General features: G+C 35.2%; 8 protein-coding genes across 13 annotated transcripts; 5 read left to right on the forward strand and 3 right to left on the reverse strand.

The window, feature by feature from the left end:
- The first annotated feature begins 65 nt into the window (after positions 1-65).
- On the forward strand, positions 66-2405 carry LOC105838438 (methyltransferase-like protein 17, mitochondrial). 3 transcript variants are annotated; one of them, XM_028192347.2, is made up of 9 exons: positions 66-207; positions 275-428; positions 503-896; positions 1009-1162; positions 1237-1380; positions 1460-1546; positions 1618-1756; positions 2042-2180; positions 2247-2405. In XM_028192347.2, exons 1-9 carry the CDS (start codon positions 151-153, stop codon positions 2371-2373), a joined length of 1395 nt encoding a protein of 464 aa, XP_028048148.1. In that variant the 5' UTR covers positions 66-150; the 3' UTR covers positions 2374-2405. The 3 variants fall into 3 exon arrangements, with proteins under 3 accessions (XP_028048148.1, XP_012539452.1, XP_036138592.1); XM_012683998.3 differs by having other exon boundaries at positions 1699-1756; XM_036282699.1 differs by having other exon boundaries at positions 70-207; positions 282-428.
- Positions 2406-2506: 101 nt separating this feature from the next.
- LOC105838440 (probable cytochrome P450 303a1) lies at positions 2507-7394 on the forward strand. Of its 2 annotated transcripts, XM_012684001.3 has the most exons (10): positions 2507-2891; positions 4099-4197; positions 4267-4518; positions 4598-5066; positions 5168-5348; positions 5430-5538; positions 5612-5792; positions 5882-5999; positions 6108-6246; positions 6361-7394. In XM_012684001.3, the coding sequence occupies exons 2-10, from the start codon at positions 4113-4115 to the stop codon at positions 6543-6545; spliced, it is 1719 nt and encodes a 572-aa protein (XP_012539455.1). In that variant the 5' UTR covers positions 2507-2891; positions 4099-4112; the 3' UTR covers positions 6546-7394. The 2 variants fall into 2 exon arrangements, with proteins under 2 accessions (XP_012539455.1, XP_012539456.1); XM_012684002.3 differs by lacking the exon at positions 6361-7394 and having other exon boundaries at positions 2534-2891; positions 5882-6031; positions 6108-6238.
- On the reverse strand, positions 6723-11235 carry LOC105838441 (alpha-1,3-mannosyl-glycoprotein 4-beta-N-acetylglucosaminyltransferase B). Of its 2 annotated transcripts, XM_012684003.3 has the most exons (11): positions 11149-11235; positions 10366-10621; positions 9294-9895; positions 9135-9181; positions 8754-9064; positions 8537-8667; positions 8355-8462; positions 8042-8235; positions 7829-7965; positions 7622-7737; positions 6723-7525 (listed from the first exon to the last, which is right to left on the reverse strand). In XM_012684003.3, the coding sequence occupies exons 3-11, from the start codon at positions 9825-9827 to the stop codon at positions 7496-7498; spliced, it is 1608 nt and encodes a 535-aa protein (XP_012539457.1). In that variant the 5' UTR covers positions 9828-9895; positions 10366-10621; positions 11149-11235; the 3' UTR covers positions 6723-7495. The 2 variants fall into 2 exon arrangements, with proteins under 2 accessions (XP_012539457.1, XP_012539459.1); XM_012684005.3 differs by lacking the exon at positions 11149-11235 and having other exon boundaries at positions 10513-10798.
- A 109-nt stretch (positions 11236-11344) lies between these two features.
- Positions 11345-14112, forward strand: LOC105838443 (tumor susceptibility gene 101 protein). Its single transcript, XM_012684006.3, has 8 exons — positions 11345-11678; positions 11774-11858; positions 11948-12013; positions 12095-12258; positions 12347-12467; positions 12549-12778; positions 12949-13304; positions 13436-14112. The coding sequence occupies exons 1-8, from the start codon at positions 11625-11627 to the stop codon at positions 13620-13622; spliced, it is 1263 nt and encodes a 420-aa protein (XP_012539460.1). The 5' UTR covers positions 11345-11624; the 3' UTR covers positions 13623-14112.
- Positions 14113-14580: 468 nt separating this feature from the next.
- On the reverse strand, positions 14581-15296 carry LOC105838445 (transmembrane protein 258). Its single transcript, XM_012684008.3, has 2 exons — positions 15136-15296; positions 14581-14903 (listed from the first exon to the last, which is right to left on the reverse strand). Exons 1-2 carry the CDS (start codon positions 15136-15138, stop codon positions 14664-14666), a joined length of 243 nt encoding a protein of 80 aa, XP_012539462.1. The 5' UTR covers positions 15139-15296; the 3' UTR covers positions 14581-14663.
- A 166-nt stretch (positions 15297-15462) lies between these two features.
- Positions 15463-21990, forward strand: LOC105838439 (serine/threonine-protein phosphatase 6 regulatory subunit 3). Of its 2 annotated transcripts, none has more exons than XM_012683999.3 (18): positions 15463-16385; positions 16517-16596; positions 16687-16838; positions 16929-17050; positions 17267-17437; positions 17509-17687; positions 17771-17884; positions 17968-18097; positions 18190-18342; positions 18447-18554; positions 18628-18692; positions 18789-18990; positions 19209-19295; positions 19386-19483; positions 19647-19728; positions 19803-20010; positions 20092-20494; positions 20581-21990. In XM_012683999.3, the coding sequence occupies exons 1-18, from the start codon at positions 16326-16328 to the stop codon at positions 20750-20752; spliced, it is 2586 nt and encodes an 861-aa protein (XP_012539453.1). In that variant the 5' UTR covers positions 15463-16325; the 3' UTR covers positions 20753-21990. The 2 variants fall into 2 exon arrangements, with proteins under 2 accessions (XP_012539453.1, XP_012539454.1); XM_012684000.3 differs by having other exon boundaries at positions 19689-19728.
- Positions 21991-22029: 39 nt separating this feature from the next.
- LOC105838444 lies at positions 22030-22905 on the reverse strand. The gene is made up of 3 exons (XM_012684007.3): positions 22634-22905; positions 22453-22551; positions 22030-22327 (listed from the first exon to the last, which is right to left on the reverse strand). Exons 1-3 carry the CDS (start codon positions 22840-22842, stop codon positions 22273-22275), a joined length of 363 nt encoding a protein of 120 aa, XP_012539461.2. The 5' UTR covers positions 22843-22905; the 3' UTR covers positions 22030-22272.
- Positions 22906-25294: 2389 nt separating this feature from the next.
- LOC105836227 (OCIA domain-containing protein 1) lies at positions 25295-26926 on the forward strand. Its single transcript, XM_012680120.3, has 5 exons — positions 25295-25405; positions 25466-25559; positions 25906-26204; positions 26294-26427; positions 26524-26926. Exons 2-5 carry the CDS (start codon positions 25503-25505, stop codon positions 26760-26762), a joined length of 729 nt encoding a protein of 242 aa, XP_012535574.2. The 5' UTR covers positions 25295-25405; positions 25466-25502; the 3' UTR covers positions 26763-26926.
- Positions 26927-27285: the final 359 nt, after the last annotated feature.

Here is a 27285-nt window from a genome sequence, read left to right on the forward strand (position 1 = left end):
TGCATATGGATTTTAAAATATATTTTCTTGTTTCGTGTAGATATTTATTGTAGTATGATTTTATATTTGATATGATATTTTGATGAGAAATATACCGAGGAATACAAACTGTTGGTTGTTAGATTTGTAACTGTAATTTTTATCGTAAGCATGGTGATGTCAATTATACCAAAAGTACATTGTACAAAATTCACGGCTTTACGATGTGTAAGTAGAATATTTGTAAATTGTATATCCTTAAAAGAATTAATATGATAATGCGATCTGTATTAAGTTTTCAGTAAAACCAAAAGCTGTACTTGACGATAAGATATCTACTTTAATCTCTAATGATGAAATGAAATATAGACATCACCCCGGTGTTGTTATTCCCAGAACACCAGAGTTCCCAAAATGGGCACAAAAGGAAATACATAATATTTTGAAAGGTAGAGATGGTTACTTAGTTTAAATACTTATAAAATATTTTATTGTTAATTTGGTTTCATAATACTGTTTCCAGAGAAGCAAATAGCCCTGAAAGAAATTAATGCAAGTGCAAAGAAATTAGTCGAGCACCTAAATAAGCGCCATCCGCCAGTAGAGCAACATGAATTAGCAGAAAAATTACAGAAAGTAGAAGACCGTTTGAATATGAATAATCATAGTGAAAAAATATCGGTTGAAGATATAGATTTCCATAAAGATAGAAAGTCCAGACTACTCTTGAAGCAAAACGTTTATAATTGGCAACCAATAAACTTTGATAAACTTACTTGCCTGACATACATGGTCGGCAGAAGCGTTCAGAATTATGCTGTTATACGTAAGATTTTCAATGAAATTAAATTGCGTGACAAGGATTTCAGGCCTCAGACATTGTTTGACTTTGGTTCTGGTGTTGGCACTGTCATGTGGTAAATATAAAAACATCAGTTATTGCAGTTGATTTTTTAAAAACTTAAAAGCAGTTGCCTTATAAATTAAAATAATATATTTGAAAAAAATTGAAAAAGAAATATTCCATAGGGCGGCATCCGAGATTTGGTCGAAAACATTAAAAGAATACTTTTGTGTTGATACATCAGAATTCATGATTGAATTGTCGGAAAGATTAATAAAAGCTGCCGAACCGAAGATCAAAGACGCTTTCTATCGTCAATATTTTCCTATCTCTATGAGTGTAAGAACAACGTAAAGTGCTGTATATTTTAAAGTATGTAGCTAAGTATAATGATATATCTTTATTATTTTTAGCGAACTTATGATATCGTAGTGAGCGCGTACTCTTTGTTTGAGTTACCAGGTATGGAATCGCGTATCGAAATGCTATTAAAGCTTTGGATGAAGACTGAAAAATATCTGATTATTGTAGAAGAAGGAACCAATGCAGGTTTCAAAGTATGTTCAATAATTTCATTTTTTATATACTAAAATTTGTATTATACATACTAGAATTTTTATTCTTTTTTTTTGAAAGCTAATAAATGAATCACGAGATTTTATTCTCAAATATGCCAACTCGAAACACAGACGTGAACCGCAATTTGTCCATGTTTTCTCACCTGTAAGTAACAATTAGATAAGAACTCCAATGTGATGCATCAATTGTATCTCTTATTATTGTTATGATTTTAGTGTCCGCATGATTGGAAGTGTCCGAGATTTACCACCGACGATACTCCATGCAATTTTAACGTTCTGTATCATCCGTTGCAGTTTCTGGGCGGTCAGCAACATAAACCAGAGCGGTATTCTTACGTCGTATTAAAGAAAAGTAAGGGAAAAAATGAAAAAAGAAAGAGTTATTTTTATAATGTCATTAAACAGATAATACAAATTGTATGTTGACATTAACACTTTAGCCTTTATATTTTTTGTTGAAATTATATAAAAAAAATTAAACAAGACTCAATTGTCCTTTAAACTTTCCACGATTGATTGAATTTTTTATGAGTTCTAGATTATTATTTTTATGTTGATCAATGAATTTTATCGAGATGTTATCTAATATCTTTTTTTTGCAAAAGATGAAAAATTTTTAGAAATATATTTGTCACAGGTAAACGTCCCGAGGACGATGAGCAGTGGCCAAGAATCGTGCGAGCTGTACTAAGACGTTCTAATCATACAATTTGTCGCATGTGCACCAGCAGTGGAAAATTAAAGGAGGAGATTTTTACAAAATACAAGAATGGAAAGTATGTTTCTAAGTATGTTTGGATTGTGTTGGAATATATAATTACAAATGACATTTTTATTACTAGGCATATGTATCGCTGTGCGAGAGAGAGTGAATGGGGCGATAGATTACCTCTACATTTTGAACAGCCGCAAGAGAGTCTAGAAGAAGCTGAAACAGTTTGTGATACGATTACTAATAAAAATACGTAAAATGAAAAAATAAAATTCTATTAAACATTTTTTAATTAATTTCTTTTACCATATGTATTATCCCTTAAACTTTGTTTAATAAATATAAATATAAAGATTTGATATAATGAAGAGGTAAACATCTCTGAACGATAAAAATCGCGATTTATTTGAAAGACGATTGTTGGATAATAAATAATAATCTACACATTTATGAAAAAAAGAAATGATTCTAATACATTCTAATATATGTGGAATATATTTTCATTTTTTCATGTTAAAAAACTAACTTAAAAATAATATTTATCTTTGTTATATTAAATTACCAAGTATTATTATGCATCAAAATTATACTAAAGTTTGCCACTTTCTTGTTTTAACCGGACGTCCATTAAGGGTCCGTCGCTATGTTGATGTTAATGTTGCATCGGTCTTGCAAGTGTATGGGATGAAGAGGGGCATTTAAAAGCGGACTGAACACTGGTCCACGGCCAGTCCTGCTTATACAACGAACGAGAAAATTTCTCTACGAGTGTAAGGTAAGGTAAATTTAAGTTTTTTTGAGAGCCAATTATTCTCCATCAATTCTTTTTCGTTGAATTTTTTTTTATGGTGCATTTAGCAAAATACTTGCGTAATATAGTTACTTATTTGTTCAAAGTTGTTCAATTGATTATGAAAACTATCAAATCAATTTGATTGATTTGATAGTTTTCATAATCAAAATTTATTGATCTGAAAAGAATAAATATTGTAAGAACGAGATATTTTCTTTAAATTTTACTGTTTTATTTTAAATAGTAATCAAATTTTTTATTCTATTAATTAAAATGTATTATTTAAAAAAGTATTTGCGTTTTTCTTTACTAAACTTTATCTAATACATATAATATTACAAGAAAGATAATATGTACGTTTTATATTTTGATTAATTTTTGGAAAAATTTAAATCTGAAAAAGAAATCTTTTGATATAATAAATCAAAATATAAATATAATATGCAAGTATATATATTTTTGCAATAATTCGAATCAGTGCATCAATAAAAATATTCCGAATCGACAGATGCGAACTTGGATTTCGAAAAAAATAAATTTGAAAATAAGATAAGAATTCGAAAGCGGCAATAACGAGTACCTTGCAAATAAAAGTCCTAAAATATGCATCGATTGCGCAATCACTTATGGAATAATAAGGGTGACGGCGCATTTGCGCAAGTAACGCGCTGATTCTTCCGTGTGCAACTTTCTCTCACGAGAGTACAAGTGTTTCACTTTCTTCTCAGAAACTCGTTTGACGTTCATTTGTGCGTGCATTTATTTCACTGTATGCGTATGTATACATCTTGCCGCGAATGTAAATACCGATATAAATATCGAACTTAATTTCTAGTAAAAGTAAATGAATTAACAAGAATTAACAAAAAAGAACTAGGAGGATTGAAATGAATTTCTATACTTTTATAAGTTCATAGATCTGTTTTGCAATTATTTTGATGTATTTTTCTTTGTTTTATATGTAATTTTTTGTCCATTTTTTAGAAGAGAATTAAAAGTGCTAAAATAGAAAACGCACATAATAGTTTTATATAAATGTTGAGTATTACATATAACTAACCATATCAAATATGCAATTTTAAAAATATATAGAATATTTTATATATTAATTCTTTTTTGTTTTAATATTCATTATATATTTTATTATATATATTATTATGTTACCGATATTTTTACTAATATATTACAGACTAAATTTATAAGATGCTCGCCACAGCGATGTTATTGCTGATACTCATATTACTATTGGTATACTTGGATTGTCAAAAACCAAAAGGATACCCACCAGGTAGAAGACGATTTCTCTTAAAATTTTTTTCTTTTCAAGATTATAATTAATATTTTTTATTATCTTCAGGTCCGAGATGGTGGCCTATTCTAGGCTGTGCATTAGAAATAGCGCGTATTCGTCAAGAAACTGGATATCTCTTCAAAACTTGTTCAGCGCTCTGCAAAAAATATGGTCCTGTGGTGGGCTTGAGGATCGGCCAGGATCGCATCATTATTCTGAATGATCTGGAGAGCATACGGTCAATGCTAACTAATGAAGATTGTGACGGCAGACCGACCGGACCGTTTTACAAGGCCAGAACTTGGGGCCACAGACTAGGTAAACTATTTGTCCGAAAAATTAGATAAAATATACTTATTTAATTTCGAATGATAATTAAATAATAACTTGTGATCAGGTCTCATCGTAGTGGATGACAGACTATGGGTAGAGCAACGACGATTTGTCATGCGACATTTACGGGAATTTGGTCTTGGTCGTACTAGTATGGTTACAATTATCGAGGATGAGGCGTTAAAACTGGTGGAACATTTCAAAAAGATGCTTCAAAACGGTTATAATTACGAAATCGCCGATGTACGAAAAATAACGATAAATAATAATAATAACAATATCGGTCAGATATACAAGCTGCAGAAAGATCCGAAGGACAAGCCGAACAAGTCGAAGCTGTATAAGGAATTCGATATAATCAAGACTAAGATCCCTGAACGTAAACCTCGTACAGTGGCGGATTTGTACATGAAAGCCGAAGACTACGCGGAAGTTAGAAAAATCTCCCAATCTGCGGGAATGATTATATCTATGCACGATGCCTTTGGCGTGACTGTATTGAACACCCTTTGGAAAATGATGGCTGGAAAAAGGTCCGCATCGATCAGACTATTTCGCAAAATGTTCATTTAAAGAATGTACAAAGAATATATATAAAGAATAAATTCTTAACGATAATTCCTAATTTTTACAGGTACGATACTGGCGATAAAGAACTTACGCACCTACAAAAAATCCTGACAAAGCTTCTAAATGAAATCGACATAATCGGTGCACCTTTCAGTCACTTTCCATTTCTACGTTTTATCGCGCCGGAAAAGTCCGGTTATAAAGCATTCGTAGACACACATCGAGAACTCTGGGCATTTTTACAAGTGAGTGAATTTAGTATTATATATCATATCGATTATGAAATTATTTTACAAATAAATTTGGGATTTTAATTCTTATTTTAGGAAGAATTGAACAATCATAAAAACACATTTTTGTCAAATGCGCCGCGAGATTTGATGGACGTCTATCTGAATGTGCTAAATTCAAAAGACTGTAGTGATACATTTTCAGGTATTTAAAAGCTTACAACTTATGCAAATAACATTATTATTAATGAATAATGGTTTTATAAAAATAACTTCAGAATCCCAGTTGTTGGCAATTTGTGTGGATCTGTTTATTGCGGGCTCCGAGACAACTTCGAAAGCACTCGGGTTCGGATTTTTAAATCTAATATTAAATCCGCATGTTCAGAGAAAGGCGCATGAAGAAATAGATAGAGTTATTGGCCGCGATAGATTTCCCACGCTGGCTGACAAACCGAGGTAAACGGTTGTTGATCACTTTCACATTTCATCTATAATTATAGAAAAATTATTTTGCGTCGAATATTGATTATAACGTCGTTTCTCAGAATGCCATACGTTCAAGCCATCGTTTTGGAATCCTTAAGAATATTTGTGGGCCGCACTTTGAATGTCCCACATAGAGCGATAAGAGACACTACTATTGCAGGCCATAGGATACCAAAAGTAACATTATGAAAAAATTCAACATTTTATAAGTTAATAAAATAAACGAATAATCGTATCGATAATATATGTAATATATGTAAAATATGTATATATCGTCTTTTTCAGGACACAATGCTCGTTGTAAATTACAACAGAATAATCATGAATGAGTCCTGGGACAATCCAGAAGATTTTCGACCAGAGAGATTTCTTGATAACGACGGCAATATCATTACACCAGAAGAATATTTTCCTTTTGGCATGGGTGCGTTTCTTTCTTTTTTGTATGTTAACACTATTATAAAACTTATATATAAAACTTAGACTCACAAAATAATCATAATCATAAGTTTGATCCTAAGTATGGAATGATTTATAGGCAGACACCGTTGTATGGGAGAAATATTAGCTAGAAGCAATATTTTCATTATAACGGCCTCGTTGCTACAAGCATTCAACTTTTCGACGGTGCCCGGCGAAGCACGACCAACCACGCAAGATTTTGTGGATGGTGTCACGGCTGGTCCAAAACCATATAGAGCATTGGTTTCTCTGAGAACGTAAATTAAATACCTGACATAATGAATGGTCATCTTATCTTATTTTTAATTCAAACTCAATGCTATTCTAAACATATATATAGATATTAACAATAGGATTATTGTTTTTTTATATTTTCCAGTTTATGCATCTCAGACTGCAAGATAAAATGTATGTATAATATATCGTTTTTGATGTATGTTTGTCACAAAAATATATTTTTATTATAATCGATATATGTATAGGAGTATACAGAGACAGTATATATACACATATAAAGAAAGCTACGCGAAATAAATAATTATTCGTACATTAGAAGAATATAGTCTTCATATCACCGCTCGTTTTGTCGAACAAGCCTTTGAATCAACATTCTCACGTCGCGCGTTTGACAATAATATAACAATGTGAAGGATTCACATTTACTTGAATGTGAAATCTTTGTGTATGTACGAAAGATTTACACGCGAGTGAAATTAGTAGCGAACATCGAGAGCGAATCGAAACACGTGGACAACAGGTACAGATCAGTTAATTTCTCAAACTAAAACATGATCTTACAGAAAGCAAGAAAAACACTTATGCTGTATAATTCCAAACTCGACACAATGTGCCATTGTATATACTAAAAAATCGGATATTTACAAAAATGTAAACATCGGAGGCAATTTCATTACATTACGATCTGATTTTTGCATTTTAACACCATGTACTAAAAAAGGGATTCATATAAAATGTACGACCGAAAATCTGAAAGTCGGCTTCAATCTCATGTTAAACATATTTGTTAAAACATATTTATCTCTTTGTAATGGACGGCATTAAATTAATAAACTAATGTACTCAATATACATATAACACATGACAGAAAAATAAAAAATATAGAATTTATTAATAAACACTTATAAAATCAGTCGCTTACGCTAACCGTGCAAGTGGTACCGAAAGAGCACTCGAGAATCTTCGTCCTTTAGTCATCTAGGCTGATCCTCTATTATATGAATCTAATTAAAAGATTATATTTTTAGAACAGAAGAGATAATTACAATATTACAATTATCAATATTACAATATTACAATTTATTATTGTGAATTTTTACCTCAGACAAAATGGCCCAGTTTTCGCTTTCACTGTGTATAGTTAAACGAAGCACCGACACCTTACCCAGTTTTCGATCTACGTTTCCTTCAGCAACACCAAGTACATCAAACTTACCTGATTTACATAAATTATTTTTTAACAATTATTTTTTATTATTTTTCAATTTTAATCTCAAAATAATTAAATTATATGTATACTTTATTACCTATAATAATATAACCATCTTCCGTCACATCGTTGCTGTTTCTGTCCAACAACGGAGACATCTCAGACAATACTTCCACCGTCGTATTATAAAACCTATCAGACGGATGTTCAGGATTTCCACTCCTGAATAAGTACCTACACACATCAAAAAACAAAATAATCACGATTTTCCAAAGCAAAAGAATCGGCGATTATTCTAACTGTAACTCACTTCTTTATAAAAATAGGGTGTGAAAATTTAAACTTTAAATGGTCTCCTGGCTGAGGTAGCAAGCCCCAAAAGAATGTCTCGCCTTTGTATGCTTTTTGTAGTGTATATTGTTTGTAAGGCTTGATCTGAGTTTCTACAGTTGCATCAGGATTCTCGTGAGGATAAAATAGCGTTATCTTGCCAAATTGTTTGTCCTGTAAGCGTAAATTAAGCCATTATTCATTTTACATTGTCACAATGTTATATTGTATCAATGTATCTTTTCACAAGTTTACATTGTATCTTTTTATTTTAAGAATACACTTGACATTACCTTGAGTTTTTGGACTTTTCCTTTCAAGGAAGAATGTGTTCCTATGTGTTGAAAGAGAGAAGGTTTGTAATGCACCCACAATTCTGCTTTAGCCATCTTGCAATGTTTCTACCGATATAAAAATAATTTTTTTTTAAATCGATACACTTCTTAAATATTTAGCTATTATTATCTATACTTACGCTATCTTTATCAAGACTGCAGACTCTTGTCGAAATCAAATGGTCTAATAGCCAATCAACGGGTTTATCATTATGGAACATTAAAAAAAATTGAATCAGCCAGGGAAGTTCCACACATTTAAACAGTTTTCCTATAATATTAACAAATTTTGAAATATTTCTTGTGTAACTCAATGTGTAAATTACCGCTACATAGTATAACACAACGATACCATACCAATAAAACCAAGTTGACAGAAATCAAGGACAAACCAATTTTCCTTTGTGCCAATCTTTTGCAACGCAAAAGATTTCATAGTAGTTACAAAGTTCTTCTTAGCCAAAATATCATCTTCTAATTGCACATAGAATGTGCCTTTAGTCTGCGCATAAGACATGAGGAAAGCAAAATCTAGATTCTGTTTGGACCGCCACACAACACGTTGATGATCGTCGCCGAGAGTGTCGCGTAATTTTGATAAATCTGGATAATAGGATGATGATGGTGATATTACATCGATCACGCCAGTTTCGCATTCATTCGGAAATCTAAAGCAAAAAAGCTGTTCTAAAAAATTCTGTAATTAACAAGAATTAAAATATAAATTTATGAACTTACTGAACTTCAATTTGCTTTGCAACATATGTCACATAATCAATATCTGTCTGTAAAAAAAATTATATAAATGTAATATGTACCTTTATTAATTTAATGCCTCAAACGCATTAATGAGTAAACAGCATTGATGCCCTTTTCGTAATTAGCGATTTTACTTACTTCGGCCACTAAAACGATGATTAAAGTGTCAGCGATTTCTGCTGTGTTCATACGATCCAACAAATTTTTCAAAGTTGCCATTAAATAAGACTGAACCTCGCGTTTTACCGTTGGTACTCCCAACACCATGCTCACTCCTGATCTACCTTTGCTCTGTACAAATGCAGGACGCAGACTATTCGGGTCATTGAGAAAATGTGGTAGAAAATTGTAAATTGAAGGCAGCTTGATGCTGGTGACATTGGAGGTGCCATTGTTGATAAGCAGTTGCAGATCTGGGAGAATGTGATTGCTCTCGATCAATTGCAGTAACTGATGCGACAGCAAGTTTATTTCCTCCTGACTACCAATATATTTTGCATGCAAATGCTCCAGCTTGGCCTGTAGTTCAGCAATGTTGTTCTGTAGTATAGCCTCCTCACGCATGTCCGAGGGCGTCAGCAGATTCAGAATCGCACATGGAACCAAGACTAGTAGCAGCACGATTAGACATCGCTTTCGCACTGGAGTCAGCGTTGTAAAATGTGGCGTCATTTTCCCCTTTTTTGCTTCTAAACTCTACATGATTGCATCTGTTGACTTCAGGAAGTAAAAAGGATTATCTAGAAGCAACAAGGCACAAGTTATCTTTTGTTGTATAAAAGTTTAATGCATTCTTCTCAAAGATATAAAAACTTTTTATCTCTTTAATCTATCTAATTTCATAATTATTAATTAAATATGTTTACATGTGTCTTATATTATGTACATTAAAGTTATTATCTATATTATGAATTAACTAATTCATATAGCATTTAAGATTGGTAATTATCTTTAAAACTACTTTTAATTAATAAATTAATATTAATTGTCAGAACCATAAAATAAAAAATTGCCAATTGAGTAAAATTAGTTTTTAAATTTGTTAAACAATTTACAGACGAGCTATTCTGTGTAACTTTTAATTGACTATAGTTCTAACAAAACTGACGTCAAGTAGTTAACTGAAAAATAGTTATCTTAAAGGTAATCGTTAATCTTGAACGCTATATGAACCGGCCAATGATTAATACGAATATTAACTTCAACGTACATAATTTCTGACGTTTAGCCTTCTTCGAGGTCACAATTGACGAATGCGCGTCGCGACGACATTGCTTCGTCGTCACGCTGCTAGAACTTCTTTTTTCCTTTTCGTCCCGACCGAGAATCCTAGGAGCGTACGTTACGCGATGTATACCTCGATAAAACACGTTTCCTCGTATTTCTCAGGGGGAAGAAGCAACGCCCGCTGCGCATCTGCCACCAACATAACCTCTCCACTCAGACGTCAGCAGCTCGTTTCGAACCTACCGCGTATATAAGAATATACTGGGTGCTCGAGAATTCAAAGGAATAGCATTGACAAAAAATAAAACATCATTAATCTGATTAATCCTGATTAGAAGATTACCCTGACATTTTTTCCTTTCAAAGAAAAATTGGAAAAGTCCAAAAATGAAATAAATATGAAAGGGCAATGTGGGAGATTTCGAGAAACATGAAAATTACGAGCATGTAGAGTGTAAATTCTATCTCTTAATTGATTATTCTTTAATACATTTACATCGTAGAAAGTCACGCGTCGATCCAGAAACGATCTTGCGCATATAATTTTTTTCCATTGAAAAACAGCTGAAGCGTGACAAGTTGTGAAAGCATCGTAAAAGAGAACCTTTTGTTTATCTTAAGTTAATGAATGCGAAAGTGATAACTCGACGAAAATAGGACGAAATTAATATGCTCAATAGTCGTACATTTCTCACCATTTATCACCTTGCGTATCAGGTGATATATCCTATATCTTTCGCGAATATTTATAAATAATTACACATACCTCTCTTTTCAAACCGGTGCTCGCCAACCGCATGCGTATCACCCACACATTGAACAATTGAGCAACAGTCAAGCAAATCGACCAATCGCAATCGAGAATTCTCGAGAACGCAGAATCGCCATAGGTCGAGCCGCATCTCGTTCATGTATCAACCGTTGATTCGACAAAGTTAGGATTTCTCGGTGATTTGCGTAGTCGATGATCGAACGCAGTGATCCCAAATTATTCATGATGGTTCACAATGACATTTCGTGTGTGAGAGATTAGTGAGAACTTGTCGCGCGATTGCCTCTTTGATGATCTCATCATCACAAAATTCTCTCTCGAGTGGTCGATGATAACGAAATTGACAATAATTACGTAGCGTTGCACTGTTGGCGAGGCGTAGAAATAAGTTCTGAAACGTGATCAGGTGCGTTTGATAGAAAGGAGAAGATAGCAGGGAATCTGTCGTCGCCTCGACTTAACTGCGTTAAATGGTGAAAATGACACCGCTGGATGAGGGGAGGATTAGACAGGGGTTATCTAAGGTTATACATTATTATTAGTTTTATCGCTGTTAATGATTCTGTAATAATAATAATCGCAATGTGATTATTATATAAAAGAAAGAAATTGTTTTCAGTATCAAAATCCAGAGATAACAAAGAAGCATGTAATAAGCGTCTTAAATCTTTATAAAGGTTTGATGTATAAAGTGGAGCCGTTTGGTAAGTAAAATTATTTGTTGTAACAATGATCTTAAATGTGATTGTTTTTTTGAAATTCCAAAGCTTATTCAATTTATGTTTGATATCAGTCTTCAATGATGGCTCCCGCAAGGAACTATTGAATTTACAAGGGACTATACCAGTAGTTTATAAAGGTAATTTTTTTCAAGTTATTAAAAATGTTAATATGTATATAATAAAACTGGTAAGCATTGTTTCATGTGTTTGTTCTACAGGCTCTATTTACAATATACCAATATGCATATGGCTCATGGATACTCATCCCAACAATGCACCCATGTGCTATGTTAAGCCAACAGCAGATATGCATATCAAAGTCAGCATGTTTGTAGATCACAATGGTAAAATATACCTGCCGTATCTTCATGACTGGGTACCTGTGAGTAGACTTACTATTAATCATTAAGAATTGCACTATTCTTTACACTATTCAGTTGGTATTTATTCCATTTTCTTTTGTCTTGTAGCACAATTCAGATTTGCTTGCTTTAATTCAAGTTATGATTGTTACTTTTGGGGAACAACCTCCTGTTTATGCCAAGGCACGATCAGAAATGCAACAGAGTTCATCGCCATATCCCGTTCAGTGTGAGTATACTTTTAGTGTTTCAAGGTTAATAAATTTTTAAATACTGTTTTGCTCATAATACTTAAAAACTTGTCACACAGCATTCATGCCTGTACCTGGTAGCGGAAATGTATCGAGTTCTGGTTTTCCTCCATATCCAGCGAATTCTCAATACTCTGGTGGCAGTAATGTGTATCCTCCATATCCGGCTACAGCATCTGGAGGATTCCCATATCCAAACTCTTATGGTTCTTACACAGGAACTACACCCAGTTATCCAACACAAGGCTACAGTGGTCCATATCCCCCTTATCCATCAGCTACGCAACCGGTACATAGTTATTGTTATATTTTAGTCTGAGTGGCACTCGTAATAATTTACATTTTAGTATTACAATTGATATTTGCAATTATTACTATTAAGTTATTAATAGCAATTAATAGTCAAGAATATATTTCAAAATATATCACATTAAATAAGTATTTGTGATTGTTTGCAAGTCGCCGACGGTACAACCGAATTCCAGTGGATCTGGCACGATCACGGAGGAGCATATAAGAGCATCCTTGCTGTCTGCAGTAGAAGATAAGCTCCGACGTCGACTCAAGGAGCAGTTCTCGCAGCTGCAAGCTGAGCTTGAGACGTTGCGACGAACACAGCAAGAGTTAACGAGCGGCTCGTCGCACCTAACAGATCTTTTCGATAAACTGAAGAAAGAAAAACAGGAGCTCGAGAAAAATGTGAACATCTTGCAAGACAAGGAGGCAGAACTGGAAAGAGAAATCGCCAAGTTGTCCGATAATCAGTCGATAGATGTTGACGAAGCTGTTACTACCATAGCGCCATTGTATAAACAGTAAGTGTACAAATTTAACAACAGAATAAATTTAGCATGAATTAATATAGTTATAGCTAGAGACTTATTACAAATTGAAATACGAGAAATTATAAAGAATAGGCTCAGTTGCAACGTCGCTTAATTTCCAGAATGTTAAACGCTTTTGCTGAAGAAGCAGCCACAGAGGATGCTATTTATTATCTCGCCGAAGGACTGCGATCTGGTATTTTAGATCTGGACGCATTCCTGAAACAAGTTCGACAACTGTCGCGCAGACAATTCATGCTGAGAGCGTTGATGCAAAGATGTCGACAAAAAGCTGGTCTGGCTGGTTAAAAAATATCTCTCGTGTGCTTCGTCCTAGAATTGCAATATTCCATTTTATTGTAAGATATCTCATTGTGCTATACAGTGAGAAAAATGGAACACATGAGTTATACCGAAGAACACAAAGGATTATTTTATCGACAATAAATCCATCTTCTCCTTATGGTGTAACGAGAGAAAACTGTGTTTTACATAAAAAAAAAGAGAAAAAAATATTGAATAGAAAAAAAATATATATATGTTCCACTCAGATACAGTAATTATAGCTTGTTCAAATATGAAAGTAGATAAATATATTCAAATATGATAATTCTTTTCACACAAAGCTATATGTTATTACCATGATATATTGCATGATTAGATTACGCATCACGCTGTAGTCTGTGTTCACAGAAAACGAGTGCAAGCCTTCATTTTTCTTAAGGTGTCACAAAACTCGTGTACCTGTGTTACAAACTTTATGCCTTCATTGTGATAAAGATTGAATAAACTTATGCACATAAAAAATATTTGGAATTATGTATTTAACCAACTGCAGTAATGATAAAACATATTACAATTATGAAAATTATAGATGTATGAATCAGAGTTTTTAACATCAAATCGAACGTTATGTTGACTTTTAATTAGTGAAATTATAGGCTGAAAATTAATATAGGTGATAATAAAAGATTTTTATATTGTAAGATTATAATTGATTTTGATACAGTCATTTAGAATGATTTTATAGGACTTTATATACATATATTCATATTCAAACTGAAATGTTTTAATAGTTTGAATATGAGTCGTGTATATTGAATCTTGAATAGTTCGGATTTGAATCAAATCATCTGTGATTCGTATTTGAATAGTTCGCACATCTTTTGCTTTTTTTTTTAAGTGAAAACCTTCCTGTAAATAATTACGCTACTACGAGTATTGTTTATACTTGAATAAATTCAACTGGAATAAATTAATACTTTGATTTCATATTATGTACAATTTTTTATTTTTAACAATTACGAATATTTCCTCAGTAAAAATTTTAACACCTTATCGACACGATATCTATACGTATATCCCAACCCAGAGCAGCAGGAATAGTACTCCAAAGCTAGAGAACAAGGCCGCAACCAGGGAGATTAACGCCTCTTTGCATATATCTCGCGTGAATTTAGTGCTGGTGACCTCGTACACGAAGAACCAGGCCGTGAAGAACACTCCGATACCTAGCAGCACAACAGCCAGCAGGGGAAAGACAGCTGGGTTCACTGGCGAGACGTATCTCGTCATCGACTCGATTTCCACCTGAAACAATTATCAAATAGAATTAAAATCGAAAGCGTAAGATTTGATCGGTATACAAACACTCGATTCACATTTGCTCTATATTTTTTTGCTTCTTTTCTTTTATGTATCCGTTTCTTGCGGCGAATACGAGATTAAAGTTAGAGTAACTGGAATGGAATCTGTATACCGACTTCGCGAGTGTTAAAAGAATTCCTGATCTTTCGTGTAAAGGATAATAATCTCAACTTACCATTTTGCCGGAATTGATGCGTCTTTACGTAGCTCGAAAAAGGAAATCCAGGTCAGATAGGTCGGAGCCGAATCTCGACGAACAATCAAGCGTCAACTTGCATCGTGGCATCAGCTGGCATTGGCATTGGCAGGTTATCGGATGAGCATAGCGCACGAAACTACCGAGGTAGTCGGCGAAATGAAAATGTTTGTCCTCTACCGTGACATCTCACACCAATCGTCTTTAATCGCATTTCCGTTAACGTTTTTCATCATCTCGGTCGATAAAACGGGATAACTTCGGCCGTTACAGCTGCACTCTGCGCTGCTCTGTGCCATACATTTTCCTTCGCGACCGAACACGCGGACCCGTCCCCCTCATTCTAAATATAGAAGTTACAAAAGAGCACGAGATCGAATCCGGCCGAGATTTGTACGCCCCGCATGCTCTTTCGCCAGTACGATCTTCTCTCTTTTCGACGTTCCATTTTAAACAGCAAAAGTGCAGCGGGGCGCAAGTAACGGTCGTTGCTCGGGGAGGAAGAGAAAGAACGTGCGCGAGGGGAAGGCAAAGGCATCTCCGCGCTGCTCCGTGCTTCTCTCTCGTGCATCGTGTTCCGCGTTCGAGCGACTGTTCGCGCTCGAGAGCGTCCGGTCAGTGATCAGGGTCGAAACGAAACGCGCTCCATCCTTTCTCTCGTCCTTCTGGTATCGCCGTCTCGTGCTAATCGTCTCGCGCAGCGGTGGACCGCGTAGTCCAGCACCCAGTAGTCGTGTACGTCGCAACCGTCGGGAACGACGGCCGGAGTGGCTGCATTGCTGCAAGTGTCGGGCGGAGTGGTGGCGTAATCGCGTAATCGCGAGAGCGAGGAAGTGGTGTGTGCGTGACGACAGCGGTTTTCAGCGACGACGGTGACTCGCTCGCGCGCGTGAACGCGGCGCGACGGTAAAACCCTCGAGGAAGCAGGAACGTTACCACGCGTGCATGCGATGTTAGCCGCCGCTCGTCGGCCGAACGAGTTCGTCGCGCGACGTGTTGCACCTTCGTTTCCCCTTCCCCGCGCGTGCGTCCCCACGCCATGCCGATGTGAGTCGGCGGACGATCATCATCCCGGGCTACTACGATAAATCGCGACGCGATATTTGGAATATCACTTGGCCACAAGCGGAAGCGCGCGCGCTCCACGCATTCCCAAAGGCGTCAGCATCATGTTCTGGACGAATAATTACGTGTCGTCGCCGCATATCGAGGCATTGCTCAACAAGGAGGTAAGTGCATACGCTCCACGTCACGAGCGTCTTTTTTTCCCCCCACGAACGAGCCTCCCTCTCTGCCTTCCTCCCTGTTTCCTGGAGCAGCTTCATTGTCACATCATTTAATTGGTATTACTCCGTTACAGGATGTCACCCTGCACGAGTTGATGGATGAGGAGGACATCCTTCAAGAATGCAAGAGCCAAAATAAAAAGCTGGTCGAATAGTAAGTGCATATATATCTCTGTTTCTTTGGATTTGATCTTGTGTCTTTTTATTATGATGAAAATTCATTGCAATGTGTAATTTGTGATAGTCTCACGAGGCCTTCCGTTATGGAAGAATTGGTTACGTTAACCACTAAAGAACCATCTATGGACATCGAAGAACGCTGGCGCTACAAGTATCCTAATGTTGCCTGCGAATTGCTCACATGTGATGTGCCTACATTGAATGAGAAACTGGCAGGTACTCAAACCTTTGTTATATACTAGTGATTGGAACAGAATTTATATGCAAAATTATATATACTATAAACATTTCTTTACTTTTTTTTAGGTGACGAGGCACTTTTGGCCAAATTATATTCTTTCATAGATACAGATCAGCCATTAAATCCACTACTTGCATCATTTTTCAGTAAAACTATTGGAGTACTTGTTGCTCGTAAAAGTGATCAGGTAATTGCATAAGTATTTCATATTTTTATGTAAAAGATACTTGCATAATATATATTTAAGATAAGTGTTTTTAATTGTAAAAAAGAATTTTTTTTTGAGACTGACATTTAACTTGATATTAACAAGAGCAATATTAGTTAAATAATAAACTTTTTTTTGCCTCTCTCCTATATTATCCACATGCCTGTCCATCCTATAAATTTCCATTTATTCCAGAATTGGTATTCCTATCAGTTCACGTGCTTACAGGTTTTAGAATTTCTTAAAAGTCGCCAGAGATGTGTAGATCTCCTGTTACAACATATAGAGACTTCGGCCATCATGGACTTAGTGCTCAAACTTGTTACTCAGGTTGAGGGCAGTGATATGCGTCAAAACATATTAAACGTAAGATTTTCCATTTGGTTTTTTTATTCGTTACATAATTGACTTATTTTCAACGTGCATTTCTTTGATAGTGGCTAGATAGCCAACATTTAGTGCAAAGACTGGTAAAATTGTTAGCACCTACTTCAGAAGCAGCCAAACACGCTAACGCGGCACAATTACTTTGCGACATGGTGACGGTAGCTAGAGAAACTCAACGTACATCTACGGAACGTGCTGATCCAGATCCTATTTTAAATACCTTAGAATCGTGAGTATATTTTTTTACAAACCTTTGCAATAAGTTCTCGCTCCACAAGAATAATTACGAATAATAAATATTTTCATATATAGAGGAGAAACTGTAAGCCTATTGTTAGAAACTATCCTAACAACAGAAAAGGTAGAGAGTAGTATAGTCGGTGGAATACAAGTGCTTTTGGTACTTTTAGGACAAAGAGTCAGCAAGTATGACGATAATATCTACAATATTAAAATTGCATTTTGTAGATAGAAAAGGTTCTGTGTACAGTAATCTGAATTCTTTGCAGTGTATCAAATGATGGAGATGTACATGGTAATGGCGAAGATACCACGGATAATGAGCAATGTATTAAAATTTCGAATGCTATTTTGCCATATTTGGAGCATCTTCATAAACTTCTTCTAGACCCACCATATGTAAGAGCTGTTTAGAAAAATTGTCTAAAAATAGAAATTTAACACTTTATTCACTGTATTATTTAAAAAATCACTAAATTTTTATTGCTTAGAAACCTGCCGTTAAAACAACAGTTGGATTATTAGAATGTCCATTGGGAAATACTCGTTTGCATGTAACAAAGTTGTTAAGCGCGTTATTGGCGACGGAGAATTTAAAAGTTCACGAACATTTAGAATTATTGGGAACATTCCAAATATTATTGGTAAGATTGCACTGTATGAGTATAAATTTTTAAATTTTGTTAAATCCATTGTATTATTGTTTTTTTAAATTAATTTTTATTTACATATTCCAAATATGTTATAGGATCTGTTTTTCAAATATATGTGGAATAATTTCTTACATACACAAGTACAACAGTGCCTAGCCTTAGCAATTAATTGCGGACGAGATGATATTAATATTTATAATAATGTGAGTGTTATATTTTTTATAGTGTAAAAGTAATGATACGTGAAACATTAAATAACTATTAATTAATTCCCAGATATTTATCAAGTGCAAATTAATAGAAAGAATCTTAGAAGCATGGAGTAAAAACGACAGTAAACAGTAAGATTGTCAAAAGTATTAAATTTTGCGAAGTAATTTCGCATATATTGTAAGAGAAGATCTAGAATTTTGAAACATGGAAATTTTCGATTACAGGAACAAGGAAAATGGTGTTCGCCAAGGCTACATGGGACATTTGATAAATATCGCAAATAATATCGTCACCCAATGCGAAAGAAGTAATATACTGGCCAGCTTCTTAAAGAACAATTTATCACCCGAGTGTCTTACTAAATGGGAAGAGCTTGTGAGCATACAATTAGTGGAGATTAATAAAATTCATCAAACTGTAATGATGGTATGTAATAATAGTATATTTCTTACTATCTTTTTTCTTTTTACAAGTGCATTATGCTATTAAATTTAGAAATAATGAATATTTTTAATGTTTTCCTTGCTGCAAATATAATTATGTTTATGAGGAAAAACTATTTCAATGTTTTCTTGCATTGAATATTACAACTGAATATGACTATAGTGAGACAACAGCGACATTAATTACAATGGAATTTTTAGGGTGATCAGACTCCAGTGTACCTGATGAGTTCTGAGGAAAATCCAAACGAGTACAACTCTTATTCGCAAGAAACGTACATTCAACAGGTTAGTATTTACAGTGCTGTTCACATGTCATTGATTCGGAAATTAAAATTATCTAGTTTTTTATTTATCGTACGGTATTCTTGGTACTAGATGTACTCCAATTATCAGGGTCAACAAATAACGCCTCCGCTCATCGAGAACTTTGGATATCATGATGATGAGTTCAACGATGGTGACGATGCGCTTCAGTAAGTATACACGTGAGATTTTATTAATAAAAAATTAGTACTACTAGGGACGCGATCGCGTAAAGCTTACAAAAGCCAAGAGAACACACTTGTGATAAAAGCGCAACGTTAATATTGTCACAGTCATTTCTCCCCAAATGGTTTCGTTAATATGATATTATAGTAATCCAGTTGACCAATTAACAACGTTGGCCTTTACTCTCAGTGAAGAAGAACTCGACAAGCGAGAAGATATGTTCAATAAGGTAAATATCTATTTAACTATTGTTGAATAAAATGTGTACTCATTTCTGAAACTGAATATTTGTTTATGTCAAAGCTGTGCCAACAAAAACAAAAAGCTGGGCTTGAGGATTGCAGTAGTGGCCTAGAATGGGGAGACGAGGGCGAGCTGACGTTCCAGACTGTGGTAGATAAACGAGATTGGCACTCGAAGCAACAGCATCAGGATTCTAGTTCATCGGACGAGGATGACGTGGATCCACGCGACATGCACATGCGCGATATGGAGGTCGACGCGACTGATCGTATGTTTCTACCAAGGATTTTTGTATTATATGATATTTAAGCTTGGAATTATTTTATCGAATTTGATTACGAAATTTCAGCTTGGGACACTACCGAACCGCTAAGCACTGGCACTATACTTCCACCGGTAAATCCATGGGATGTGGTACCGTCGGAACCAGTAGAATCCACTGGCTGGGCCAATTTTGAAAATTTCGAGAATACTTTGAGTATAGAAAATACCACCGTGAGTGAAGATAAAAAGCCATGCGATGAGCTTAAAGAGAAAGCTTCAGAATCAATGGATGCAAACTTGACAGAAAAAGATACGCCTTCTAACGAAAGTGTTGAAGATGGCAACGAAAAGATTAAAATTGTAGATGGTCAAGTAGTCGAGACGGAATTAGCAATTGCAAAAACTAATTCCAATGACAGCGAAAGTGACGAACACAAAACGATCTCCGCAAATGAGAATGTTAATCCTAGTGAATTACCGGTCAACAGGTATTTAAGTAACTCTAATCTTATTGTATCTAATCTGTCGAGTTTAGATCATAATTTGTGAGAAATTTTTGTTCTTTTTTTTCTAGAAATTTTAAGGACACAGAGGAGACCGAAACCGTCGCGGATATGAAAGAGGAAAAACTTGGAGGTGCTTTGTTATTTGAACAAGTTCCACCTGTTGTTGATCAAGTTCCAGTTGCTTCATCGGAAAGCACATCAACTGGCACCGTTGACGCTGTGCCTAAAGAGAGTAAATGAAACGTTCCCCCTGCCTATGTTAAATGATTAATGGCAATAGGAAGAGAGAATCATATCAGTATCGAGTCGTACGCGAACGATCGAAAGCATATATTGCGCCTTCTCTATTTTTCATTAGATCACGTTAATTATGCTTTAAGGAAACGTTGATGCTAGGCATATTATGGTCCCGCTGCAGGGTATCTTTTTTGAATAAATCCGGAATGCCGAAACAAAATAATCAACGCTCAACTACACTTAGCGAATAATTTGATGTTTATTACGTATAGGTACGTCCTATCCCCTTTCTACCCCTTCGACTGGTTGACACATCTATCAAGTACATCCTTGCGAAAATCCAAGTCCTCCCTCTACCCCATATATTTTACAATTATTGTTAAGAATTTCGTAAATTGTTATTTATACGTAACTGATAACTGATTTTTAGCAAGGTAAAAAGGAGTAAAAAGTGGCGAGAATAAATTGCAACAATGCGATTTTTATGCGACTTACATAGACAATTTGTAAAGACAGAAAGAAAGAAGATGGATAAATCTCGCATCCGTTTGCTTCACTCGCGACATTTGATGATTTGACATTTTTCACACGTACACACATGTACACATACACGGAACGTTATATGTTTACATATTAAGGAAGTGCAGATAAAAAACGTAAGAGAAAAGAGTTATCGTACGCTGTTTAATATTATATAAGACCGGTATTTCACAAACTGGTGCTTTTGCTTATTCCTTCGATAAGGCAAAGGTACTTAGGTGCAGTGCCTACTGTTTAACTGAATGTACGTTAGTTCAACGATATGATACGAGCAGAAAAAAGAGGAGAAAGAGAAAATCGAGAATATTTTTATTACCTTTTTGTCATAATAATCGGTCGAAATTTGTACATGATATCGTGTTAATCGAGCTCCGGACGAACTTGCGCGCTTATTTGCATTCCAAAATAATAATAAAAAGAAAGGGAAGATTTATACGTACCTTTAAGCGACCGTTGAAGTCTTTCATCGAGATCTTCCAGAAGTGAAATAGTTAAATTACAAGAACTAATGTCAAAGTGCCGCGCATGTTTCGATCGAGCTGTCTTATGTATACCTATCGTTCTTCGAAGAGATTATTCTGTGAATTATGTTACCTGATTGTTCCGTGACTTTCTTCTGCCTCGCAGATTTTGCAGCAGCAATGTGTTTATATAGCGTTGTACACGAGATATTGTTCATAATTAAATGAAAGAAAAAAAAACTAATAAAACATTGTTCTAAAATCCTAAAGAAACGTACGTTGTCACAGCGTTATAGATTTAATATCGAAATTTATAAATTGCGTACATCGCACTCTGCGTTGTTGTCTTTACGTTCTATCTTATACAATGTATAATTAATAATTTACTATGCACTCGATAACATCGTCGTGTTATGCGCAGTCTTTACGTTTCATTTCTCGTTCTCGATTTCTAAACGCGTTTAGATGCGTAGATTCGTATTCCGTCGTATTCGCTCCGAGATCGAAATAAGTTTATTTGAATTAGAACTGGTCTTCCTGCGGTGCACTGTACAACGATATGTCGACTCTCTCTTGTCTGCAAAGCATAAAAAAGAGGTAACGATAACATTGATATCAATTTGTAACATGAAGAGCACACATCAACTTCATTTTTTTTGGAGAACATAGAAGTAAAGATAAAAGTAAAATCTTTGTATTTACCTTTCGGTACTTTCGCTACTTTCGTTATTTTCGCTACTCGTTGTATTATCCGTGTCTGTGAGAATCCCAATTTCGTAAACTACAGCTTTTATCACGTATCTGAGAAGGAATAAGAAATTTTTACGTAATGTAAAACTTTTATAGATATATTGTATATTAAAGAATATTTGAAGAGACTTACACGTCGGTGTTGGACGCGGTCTCCGTCGAGCTGATCGTTGAATTCACCAGCGAACTCGCAGTCGTCGTGTTCTCGGATTGTAGAGTGAAATTCCATAAAGGGCTGGCGTCCACTCGTCGCAACGTCATCGACGTTAACATTAATATAAATAATAAAAGTGCGATGCAGGACGGCCAGAGGGGCCGATGTGGAGAAGTGGCGCGCGACATTTTAAAGTGACAAGACCGCGTACGATTCGTCCGCGACTTTTATAGCGGCGGACATCTGTCCCTCGTTAACACCACCGCGTCTTATATACGTAGACTTTTGCATTACGTATTCTCGATCGGTTCATAAGTGGTAGCGGAAAATTTCCTGGTTGCGCAGGAAGCGACGCATTCAATTTCGAACGTTTCGTCGTAACAAGAAAAGACATTTGCAGGGAATTCAATTTTCCGTACAAAGAACAAATAGAATATAAAATTAACGAATTTCTACAGAAAGAGAGTCATACGTGCAAATTGTGCGTCGGGCTTCGCAAAGCGGCCCCGTAATTTTTTTGCGACGAGCTTGTTAATAGAAATGCCACACTGATAACTCGTCCAAGGTTTCCGAAGAAATCGCCTATATCATTCGCGTATTATCGCGAAATGTGCATTTTTCGCGACGACTTATGCGAACTAAATCCTTGACGCGCAAATATATTTTATATATATATATATATATATATATATATATATGTATATATATACAATATTTTCCAATAATATTTTGTCGGTTTGATATTACTTCTTTCATATCTAAAAGATATAATTTTTTTTTAGTAGACGCACATTATTCTTTATTTTTTAATCCTTGAATGAAGTGTGAGAGCAAAATCGCAGAAACTAAATTTTTCAGAGCAATTTCGAGACTTTGCCTGCACAATTTCGTCTTTGTACATTGCCGTCTTAAACGTGATAATTAAATTAGCGTGAATATGCAAATAAATCGCGTCATTTGGATACGGATATAGCTGCATCATACAAAAACAATATCCGGTACAACCTGGGCGCTATTTTAACACAAGTCAAATGATCGGAGATGTGATCATGTACGTCAGTAATAATCGTCACGTGCGTTAAACAGGATTAGTCGAAAAAAGATATATTGAGAAGCGATGAAAAAGCGATAAAATTTTGATTTCGATTTTGGACTAGATAAAAAGTGATTTAATTCTCTTCCAAAGAGAAATATTTCTGCTACATATCTTAAATTATACTTATGTAGAATTTTTTACTTTTATGATTAAGATTATTAATTGTGTTAAAAAAATATGTACGTATTAATTAATATATAATGCGAAAAAAGACGAGTGCACGATTGAGCAACGTTAATTAAGTGCCGATTGGAAATTAGCGGCTGTATGTAAAATAAAATGTAGATATTGAACTACGTACGTAGCCCAGTGTCTTCTACGTAAGCCATGAAATCGCGTAGATAATATCTATGATTTTGTGGTTCTCTTCCATGCTGTAACAAGAAGATATAGGATTTTGTGTCGTAAATTTCAAAAATATGTTTAAATGGATTACTTATGTATTATTTACATTATCTTTACATGAATCCTGTGAACAGTACAAGCAATGTAAATTATTATAAATTGATTAAAACCCAATAAAAAAAAAATAAAGTTATAAAATTAAAATTATTAATTAATCTTTGACTTTTTAACATTGATAAAATAAAGATGTATAATAAAAATAAAAAATATTCAAAATATAATTTTCACTACTTCTGACGAAATCTAATGCAAGGTCTACAATGTTAGCAAAAGTAATGGAGTACGTAGGAGTAATTAAGGGCCTAAACACAATGCCAGGCAACAGGCAATAGGAACAGAAATAATGAAAGAGAGAAAGAGAGAAAGGATTTTCTTTTCTCTTTCTCTCTTTCTTTATTTCCTATTCCTATTGCCTGTTGCCTGGCATTGTGTTTAGGCGTAAGAAATATGAAATGAGATTTGCCCATTTCGTTTACTCTCGGTTTTAATTGATCAATTGTTACTCTTACTCCTTACTCCATTACTCCAAACAAAAAATTTGAACATTGTATAAATTTTTTATGATCCACTATAATTTATGATGCTCTGATACTACTATAGCAGAAGAGAACGACAAAATCATCAAGTCACGCTTCATCGGCTAATCAGTTGTGTAGATCATAGATGGCACCAGAGCCTCCATTCGTATAGAGAGCCTGTAATCAGAATGGCGACATAAGAGAGGTTTCGCCATGTTTCGTCGGAATCGTGCGAACGAGAAAGAGATATATTTCTGTTTATAATAACACAGTATATACATATATGTATTGCAAGCTGACTCCTTCAAGATAGGTTATGAAAACAGTATTGTGAACAATGATATTGTGACATTTTTGTGAAAAATGGTTGAATGTACAGTACCCTTTTACACTGTAACAATTGTTTCTGAAAAAAGATATATAAGTTGATTTTTGGCGATGTTTAGTACATGTACCAAACTGTACCAGAACCAATAAGATAAAACTTTACTTATATGTTATTGGTTCTAGTACAGTTTGGTACGCTTTGGTGCATGTACCAAACGAGCGCCAAAAATCGTCTATAATGAGATATGTAAGGATATGTAATATCAGATTTGAAAATCGGCGGGACCCGATGAAATATGACGGACCAATCAAAAGTGGCACTCACAAAAGTGTCGCCACTCTGATTACAGGCTCTCTACTGGTTTGTTCTTAAAAGCAAATAACTTAACTTTGATGGATTATTAGGTAGGTTTTATTGGTATCATTATTTACGCTTATTGTATAACGAATTATTCGATTTCTTAGATTCAATGCGAGTGAGATTCTGCTGGAATCGCGAAACATGACGACCCCCGTAACGGATGTCGAGCAACCCAATTATAAGTATCAGCAAATGCAGGTTAGGAACCGAATGCTTGACGTATAAAGATTATTACAATTGAGAAATAAATAAAAGTGTGTCTTTTAAATTCATGGACTGATGAATTGAATTACACATGAATGCAATTTTTACGGAGCAAAGTTGCAGAGCATTTATTTACACGATGCAATCGCTTAATGAGAGTGACCTAATCTAACCAAAGAGTTTAAGAAACTCACCTTATTTATTTATCATCAATTTAAATTTATCAATTAAAATTAAAACAAAGATTATTCGTGAATTTCTTAATATATTCTATTAGCCATAAATGTATGAAATATTGATTATCTCAAATCTAGGTATATCATAATCCTATAATTTGTAGAGAGTGCAGTTGACGCCAGAGGAGTCAAAAGCCTTGATGGAATGCTTGAGAAACACGAGTGTTCTTGTGCCGGCGTTAATCAGCGCAGCTGCAGGATTTGGAGTGTGTAGGATAACTCGGTTTTCTACATATGCCAAGTATGTTGGGTTAGTCAGTGGGGTGGTAGGCCTAGTGACAGGGAGAATAGCCGTTTCTGAGCTGTGCCTGGCAAAGGTTGCTGCCATGCCGAATAGTAATCTTCGAGAAAGACTAATAGAAGCGAGATATGGGCGAAGTGTGGGAGAACCACTTGTATATGGGTATTACTTTTGGATAAGCATTTGATCATTTGTTCATATTCATTTGCATGTTTACATTGAAACTGAGTTTCATTCGTGTTTGATTGTAGGGAAAGACAGCGTCAAGGCTTCCAGCCGATGGATGTGCAGACCGAGATTCAGAACTCGGCGGAACCAGGAATAGTATTCGACGATTACCCACCTATGAACACGTACGACACATATTCCAGTATTAACGGTAGCGGTAAGTTGTAAAAGTTATCATCTTGTAAGGTGTAAAAGTCTTTTATGAATCTGCCACTTTGCCATGTGATAATAACTGCACAAATTATGTTTAAAGATCTTCCCGTTGCCGAGGAAACGGATCTGACTGAACCAATCAATCTGCAAAAGGGCGTCAGTTACGACGAGCTGAGGAGTAAAAATAGAGATGAGTTTTATAAGAAGACTAGGCAGTGGTATCCTTCCAGAACACCGAGAGAACCTGTTGTAGAAAGACAGGCACCTCAGCATACTCCAGACGAGTCTGCCCGGTCATCGATGCAAGAGAAAACTAAATATGGTGACGTGTGGGGTTGAAATTGAATAGTCGTCGGAATCCAGTTTATTATGTATATTCGCGTATTGCGGATACTGTACTTGTATATATGTAGATTGCATTTCAGAAATATGCAGATGTGCGAGAGAAGTTTGGATTTTGCTAAATATAAATTAATAAATAAAAATAAACGATGCATAAATCACGTTTGCAGTAATCGTGTCGGTAATCGAGCTCCGCGCTGAGAGGCTCGCATTCTCGTCGCGTAAAGGCGACGTATTGAATGATTCACGAGTTTTTAGATGGAAATGCGAGACATCGCTCGTGTACTACCGCTCATAATTGAGTCACAATCTCGTGAGATAGATAGCGGTGAGACACGAGCGGCTATGAGGCGAGCTAATTGATAGATGACGCCAGTCCGTAAATGCGCGTAAATGCAGCGCGCGATGTAACGTGACGCCAGGTAATGCAGCCGCGTTGTTCCCGTCCCCGTCATCCTGGGTATGGTGTCATCCCCGCCGCCGCCGCCGCGGTTTGTCACCTTGACGTACCCAGGATAGA

This window comes from Monomorium pharaonis, chromosome 1 (assembly GCF_013373865.1).
Source record: "Monomorium pharaonis isolate MP-MQ-018 chromosome 1, ASM1337386v2, whole genome shotgun sequence".
NCBI classification, from domain to species: Eukaryota; Metazoa; Arthropoda; class Insecta; order Hymenoptera; family Formicidae; genus Monomorium; species Monomorium pharaonis.